Raw genomic sequence first — 7,861 nt, forward strand, 5'->3', positions numbered from 1 at the left:
GGAGGCTGCAATGCTTGGTAAGAAATGTATGCATTATCCTGCCCATGTAATTGTAACCCCTCTGTACAGTATGTTCACAAATAAAATAAAATTAAGAAAAAAAAAGAGTAGCCAATCCTCTTATCAGCCTCACATTCCAAGAAGAGCCGGATTCAGTTTGAAAATACGATGGATTACAGGCTGCCAGAATTGTTGGAGAAAATCAGTTGGTGGGAATAAAGTAGTACACAGCCTTGTCACCATTTGCCAAACTCAGTATTTCTGTCTCAGGATCAAAAAAAGCCAAAACAACCCAGCCACTTAGGATGGTTGAAGTCCCACAAAATGTGAATGATCACACAAAAGTAGAATGACTTTTAAATTTCAAGATGATATTTAAAAAAAAAAAAAAGAAGCTAACTGGGCTTGGAATGTGGCTTAGTAGTAGAATGCTTGCCTAGCATGTATGAAGCTCTGAGTTCGATTCCTCAGTACCATATTAACAGAAAAAGCTGGAAGTGGTGCTGCTGTGGCTCAAGCTGTACAGTGCTAGCCTTGAGCATAGAGAGGCTCTGGAACAGAGCCCAGGCCCTGAGTTCAAGGCCCATGACTGGCAAAAAAAAGAAGCTAAACACAGTTTTGCCTATTTGCTTAAAACAAAGATAACCAACTACCTATAAGACTGGGTACATTTACTCCTCAATACCATCAACATATCATGAATTTTCCTTTGTCAATTGTGGGGCTTGAACATGAGATATTTTGGAGGAAAAATGTAGAAACAGTTGAGTCAGACTATCATTTGGCTAAAACAGTGACTAGGTAAATTGTGTGTGTGTGTGTGTGTGTGTGTGTGTGTGTGTGTGTGTGTGCCACTTAAGGCACATCTCTACTTCTAGCCTTTTGCTGATTAATTGGAGATTAGAGTCTCTCTGGTTTGCCTGGCAGGCTGACTTCTCACTGGGAAGTTTCTAAGAACTTAGACTTGTAAGTGGCTAGGACTACAGGCAAAAGCAATTGGGGTCTACTTGGAATAGTATCTATAGTAGCAGATGAAGAAGCAACTTTGTCTTTTGTTTGTTTGTTTTGTTTGTTTGTTTGTTTTTTGTTTTTGGGTCTGGTCATGGGGCCTGAACTCTGGGCCTGGGCGCTGTCCCTCAGCTCTTCAGCTCAAGGCTAGTGCTCTACCACTTGAGCCACAGCTCTACCACTGAGCCACCTTCCCAGCCCCGCAACTTTGTCATATGTAACTCCTTCAACAAAAGTTGGCTGGCAAAAAAAAAAAGGGTAGAATAGCTTCTTGTTAGTTGCAATCTGTTTGATTATACCCATCAGTCCTTGACATAGAACACTATTCAGTAAATAGCTTCATATATTTCTTATCTAAAATAAATGTAATCATGCACAGAAGCCAAAACAAAGTTTCACAGATAAAAAGTCACAGTTACTATTTTCACTGCCCTGTGCCACCTCCACCCAGCCTCTTCTTTCTGGTTTGGGGAGTCCATTAGCACAAGACAGGAGGGATAAACCCATAGCTTTCAATAATCCAGCACAGAATCCTAATTCACAGTATTCCTCTACCCCGGCTTTGCTCACCTGGTCACCACTCAGGGCTTTACCTAAGTCTCATCTTGTTTGGAAGCCGTCACTGAGCTCATCAGTTCAATGTATGCCAGACCTCACCCCGAGGGTCTGGTGCTTGTCCTCTCACTGAATTCCTGCAGCAATCTACTAGCAGGTGGAAGGATGTTAGGAAGGAGAAATGAAGGCTCAGAGAGGCTCACATATGCCTCCTTGACTGTAAAACAATAGAACTGCAAATGAAAGCCACAGCTGTGCTCTTAGGCACTTCCTCTGCTGTTGCTTTAGTTACTGTTCTACAATCTGGTACCAGTCAGCAGAGTGGAAGAGCTAAGTATCTGAAGAGAACAACCATTTCTCCAACTTTATTGAAGGCATTTGTTCTCTTTTCTTATGGGCCCATAGTATAGACTTACACATGGAGGCTGAATACTTGTTCTTTTCTTGTAGGGAGAAAAAAGACTACAGTAGTTAGGATCAGAGGATAAGGACAAAAGGATCAGAGGACAAAAGTTAAAATATACTGAGTTGGGCATCCATCTGTGGCTCAGACCTGTAATCTTAGCAGTTTAGGAGGCTGAGATCTGAGAATCATGGTTAAAAGTCACCCTGGGGCAGGAAAGCTTGTGAGACTCTTATCTCCAATTAAACACCAAAAAGCCAGTAATAGAGTGGCAGCTCAAGTGGTAGAGTGCCAACCTTAAGCAAAAAAGCTTAGGCACAGCGCCTAGACACAGAACTGGAACACAATCATGGACACATGCATACACACAGGTATGCACACACACACACACACACACACACACACACACACACACACACACACACACACACAAAGCATGGAATAGAAGATACCTATTTCCAAGACATTATTTTCTAGTCTTATTTCATGCTTTGTGATAGGTGCTAAGCAGCTTCTTTGACAGAAATAGATTATTTGATACTGAGATTTCTAAAAATTGAGTCATTCACTTACTTATTGTTAGTCCCAATGTTATTCATAAAACAGATTCTACACACATTCCATTTCCCAGTTAATCCCCACACCTCTCACCCTGGATTCTAGTCCTAAATCAGATCCAATGTTAAATCTGGTTCCAAGTGGCAACTCTTTAGGGTATTCAGTATTTTTCTTATTTATTTTTTATTCAGTCATGGGGCTTGAATTCTGGGCCTGGGTGCTGTCCCTCAGCTCTTCAGCTCAAGGCTAGCACTCTACCACTTGAGCCACTTCTAATTTTCTGGAGATAAGAATTATCTGGAGATAAGAATCTCATGGACTTTCTAGCTGGGGCTGGTTTTAAACAGTGATCCTCAGATCTCAGCCTCCTGGGGCTGGTTTTAAACAGTGATCCTCAGATCTCAGCCTCCTGAGTAACTAGGATTACGGGCATGAGCCACCTGCCCCCGGCTGCTATTTTTCTTGAGAATATGTTTTCTTGAGTCTTTTTAGTTTGTTCTTTGATATTTGTTTTCGGAGTTAATGGGGTTTGAACTTAGGGGTTTGAGTTTATTAGGGGCACTCCACTACTTGACCCACATTTTCCAACCTGAGAATATGTCTTGATAGCTGTAAGGTCACTGAATAAAGAGACAAAGTACCAAGTTTCAAAGGGCACCAAGAGTCCTGGCTTCATGCCAGTGAATGAATGATTATCTCATGGAAGGGGAGGAGGGAAAGTGGAAACTTGTAGTTCAAAACTGGACTCGAGAAATGTATAAAGACCAAGAAGATTTGAAGTTGAGCCACTGTCAGGAAAAGACTCTGGCACTTGTCAAAGAGACAGTCTAATTCACTACAAAGATTAAGCTGCTGCTCCTGTGTCTGGGTCTGGCACTGGTCTGTGCCTACAATGAAGGAGAAATGGATGTTGTGGAGAACTTTGATCCATCAAAGGTAGAGTCATGGAGTACCTCAACTTCTGACTTTGCCAGGGGAAGGGGAAGCCTTGGGGAAATCTAAAGCCAGGTAAATCCTTTGAGGGCTCAGAAATTCTTTAACATTCGACAAAAGAAGTGGTCTTAGACCCTGAACTAAAAGCAGTTGTACCATATAGAAATGTGCCAATGCCTGGCAGCCGCTCTTGCTAAAGGGACAGCAGAAAGGGGTACAGGTGCTGTGCCAATGGACCCGAGACCTAATTCCAACTGCAATCACATTTTTAAGTACTGGTCCATAGGCCAGAGTCAAGGAGAAAAGTGTCCATGTACTATCACTTCTCATTTCTCCAACATCTTATTTATTTAATTGCAGATTACAGGGAAGTGGTTTACCATTCTCTTTGCCTGTGACCAAAAGGAAAAGATAGAAAGCAATGATAGCATGAGAGTTTTTGTGGAATATATTGATCTCTTGAAGAATTCTTCCTTGTTGTTTAAATTCCATACCATGTAAGTGTGGCCTCTTTTGGTTTGAGAAAGGGAAAACAGAAAGCTGGCTTTTGTCTTTGGCCTCTACATACAAAAACACACATAGAAATAAGTAGAGGCACACACACGTACATCCAAACACATGGACACAGACAGTGGTGTATCTGTAAATGATGAGCCTGTATCCAAACCAGAGTCCTTCATCTGACATTGACCCAGGACTTGCTGGGTCTAGGACTTTGCAGGAATTAAGAGTCGGTTACAGGAATAAATTTATCTGGAATGGGAGAAGGAAGGAGTGGAAACAGGTGAATCATATTAGTGTGACAATATGTCTCACTAGTTGTTGACCAAAGAGATGCATCCCTTTTCACATTGATTTTCTGGGACAAAATGGTAAAAAAGTGATTCTGCCATATGAGTTTGTGGGAGAACAAGTCTGGTGACATTTGTAAAGCATATTTTGAGAGGCCAGCAAATGGTGAACACTCAGCTAATCAGCGGTGGTGAACACTCAGCTAATCAGCGGGACAAGTGGCTGTGGTATAGTAACAGTGAGAAATAGCGACAGGGAAAGGTTGTTTTAGTCATTCGTAAACTATCAGATTGAAGCTGAGGTTCAAGTGGTAGCTAACCTTGAATATAAAGGCTCAGGATAGTGCCCAGGCCTTCCTGAGTTCAAGACTAGGGACTGGTCTGAGAGGTGGTGGGGAGACAATCAGACAGACAGAAAGAAAGACAGAGATAGAAACAAGTAGGGTAAATCAAATCTGTTTGGTAATTGTCAGATATGTTCAAAACTGAAGTGGAATCAGAAACTCAAGTTACGGTTAGAGTAGAGGCTGGGAAGGCAGCTTCAACTACGTCTCCAAGGCATGACCTCAATCTGTTTTACAGTGTAAGTGGACAATGCACTGAGGGCTTGCTGGCTGGTGATAAAACAGAGAAGGATGGTGTGTATACTGCTCAGTGTGAGTATACAAAAATTATTTGTGAATTCTGATTTCTAGTTTATTAAACTGCACTATTTATGGACCTTGATCAATTATTCTATTTTGCTACTATGTGGAGCCCATTGTAACGGGAAATTCTGAATTTCAGGAAGATGTGAGCAAAAGCCAATGCCTGGCACATAACCCCATCCGAGAAAGAGGTAATGTGGTCAAATGTACTTCCTGCAACAAAAGTTAGTTGACAGAAAAACAAATTGAAGTAGGTTGGGTAGGATAGTTTCTCATTTGCTGAAATCTGTTTGATCATTCCCGATGGCCAATGTCGTAGCATGCTACACAGGCTGGAGCCTCATATGTGAAACCCGTGTCCTCACAGAGACCACAGAGGCATATCACCCACAGAAATGCTAAGGGACATAGATAGATCTCAAAGAAGGTGATGGAGGGGACGTTGCTGTTGGGGACAAATACTCTGCTCACTGGTGATCACTTTAGTTAGAAATTTCTTTATGAAGCCTAAGAAAATGCAAGTAGAGGGCATTAGATATTTTCACCCCATTTTGTTCAGAATATGCATTTGCTTTTGTGTTTGGTTGGGCGGAGAACAGATAAATAGTTTCCATTACTCTTATGTAATGAGAAATTCTAAGCTATGTGCTATTTCTTTACAGATAATGGATACAATGTGTAGCCGATGTGGAATATGATGAATACATTATATTTCTTCTCAAGAATAAGAACAATTTCCTATTGGCTGAACTCTACAGTACGGTATTTCTTGTCATGATACTTATCTGGGGGTGGGAAGGGAGGGAAAAAAAGGGAATCCTAGATATAAAATGGTCTTCCCAATTATCTCTGGGCCATCTCTCCCCTACTGATGACATTTGTTTACCTTTGGTCTTCCCCCAGGGTCAGTAATGAAAAGATTATAAAATCCCTCTTAATGTCAGAAAGATGTCCTACTGATGTCAAAATCTGCCTGAGTTCCCAGATCCCTGCTTCTTCATTCATCTCAATGCCAATACCCAAGACATTCTGGTTACTGTCACTCTATTTCCCGGCCGACAACCAGATGTGAGAGCAGAAATTAAGGAAAAGTTTGTGGAAGTTTGTGAAAAACATGGAATTGCTGAGGAAAATATAGTGGACCTGACAAAAGTTGGTAAGTCTGGCTACTTCACTTTTCTCTCCCTGAATTTTATGTCACAAAAAGGGAAAACTCTAGGGAAGATGATCCGTCTCCTTTGGAGAGACATATAGTTTCTCTCAAAGAAATATAAAGGAGGTGGTATCTAAATGTGTTCCTTTTCTGCCACAGAAGATCCTTGTCTTCAGGTCTGAAATGACCAAGAGGCCTAAGGCTCCAGGTTGGTGATTACTGGAGTGAGAGTAGGTTGGGACCAGGGCCTTCCATAAGCATTATGGGGTTGTCGCCAAAGATTCCAACAAAACTCATTTGGTAAGGAGGCTTCTGTGAAGAGCTTTACTTTGGATTCAGGACCCAGTACTACCAGGAGCTTCAGAGCAATGACTTCCGTCACTAAAAAAAATGAAGAAGAATGTGCTCTTTACCTTATAGTTTTGCTGTGTGGATATCACACAGATTTAAAAAGGTCAGTGATTGATAATGTCCTAAGAATCACTGAGACTTAAAATCTGGAATGGAAAGGAATGGTAGGAGTGAATCTAAACCTCGAGCGCATTCACATCTGTGTGTGCGACCCACCTTCCACGCTGAGGCGGCCCTCTTCCGATCCCACTCTGATCACCCTGTCTTCCTTGGAGCTCTGCATGCCCTCAACATCTCATCAGGGAAGGTCTGCCCCACCCGATTGTCCTCCAATATGGAGAACAGATTCTGAGTTACTTCATCCAGCTCTACTGCAGACTTACTGTGAGACTTTATTCAGATAATGTATGTGAAAGTTTTAGCAACTTCTATGAAGTAAGCATTTAATAAAATTAACAATGGATTTTGCCATTAGTCATTAATAATAGTCATTACTTCCAATTTTTTATAGAATCAGTTGGGGGAAGCTTAAGACCACATGAGCAATAGCAATAAGTCATTTACTCAGTACCCTGGGTTCCCCTATCCCAGTAAATAACACAAATTACAATGCCAAGGATTTCTATTTCTTCACCATCTCCTCCTGTAGTGGAATTTCTGTTTGTCCTCAATTCAATTCAAGGAGTGCTTAGTAAGTTGCTATGTTCTGCTTGTTTAGTGCTGAGTGAACACCTCATTACTTAGGTTCCAACTTCATCCATTTCTCATGTCCAGGGATCTTCTGAAAAGCTCTGTGACCTGAATTCCAAGAAATAAACAGATTTCATCCATGCATCTTCAAGATCTTCTTCCCTAATCACCTAGAGTGACATAATCCATGGAGAATCAAGGCTTTTTTGGGGGGGGTCCGGTTGTGGGGCCTGAACTCTGGGCCTGGACGCTGTCCCTCAGCTCTTCAGCTCAAGGCTAGCACTCTACCACTTGAGCCACAGTGCCACTTCCGGCTTTTTTCATTTTGCTTATGTGGTGCTGAGGAATCGAACCCAGGGACTCAGGCATGCAAGGCAAGCGCTCTACCACTGAGCCATCTTCCCAGCCCAGAATCAAGGTTTTCTCTGCATTTCTCTTTGCTATGTCCATGGCAACTCTACTGAATAAATTCTGCCTCTACCTGTTCAATAAATGATCAGCCTGCAGTCACATGACTTGTCTTTGTGTCTGGAAGAATGTAGAGCAGAGAGTGAATGAATGAGGGGGAACACCAGGTCTCTGTACCCATAATCCTCCTCCAGTGTCTTAGAATCTGCGTTTCAAGAATCTCCTGCAGTAATCCTATGCTATCCTATATCCATAAATCCCACTTGTTCTTTGATTTGACTCGTTTTTTTCCTGACTTCTTCTATGCCCAGTATGGAGCCTGGGGAAGTGAGTTTGTATTAGTAAAAGCAGGATATTCTTTCTC

At 41.9% G+C, this 7,861-nt stretch overlaps 1 protein-coding gene across 2 annotated transcripts in view; it reads left to right on the top strand.

Moving 5' to 3' along the window:
* Positions 1-6,245, top strand: part of LOC105990822 (salivary lipocalin-like) — a 34,586-nt gene extending 28,341 nt beyond the window's left edge. Inside the window, exons 5-6 of one of the 2 annotated variants that reach the window (XM_013023325.1) lie at positions 5,951-6,051; positions 6,208-6,245. In XM_013023325.1, the coding sequence (XP_012878779.1) occupies positions 5,951-6,051; positions 6,208-6,230 (124 nt within the window). In that variant the 3' untranslated portion in view covers positions 6,231-6,245. Of the gene's footprint in view, positions 1-5,947; positions 6,052-6,207 lie in introns of both variants that reach the window. The other variant, XM_013023326.1, reaches the window with a different exon arrangement.
* The last annotated feature ends 1,616 nt before the right edge of the window (positions 6,246-7,861 follow it).

Source organism: Dipodomys ordii, unplaced genomic scaffold (genome assembly GCF_000151885.1).
Source record: "Dipodomys ordii isolate 6190 unplaced genomic scaffold, Dord_2.0 Scaffold67, whole genome shotgun sequence".
Taxonomy (NCBI): Eukaryota; Metazoa; Chordata; class Mammalia; order Rodentia; family Heteromyidae; genus Dipodomys; species Dipodomys ordii.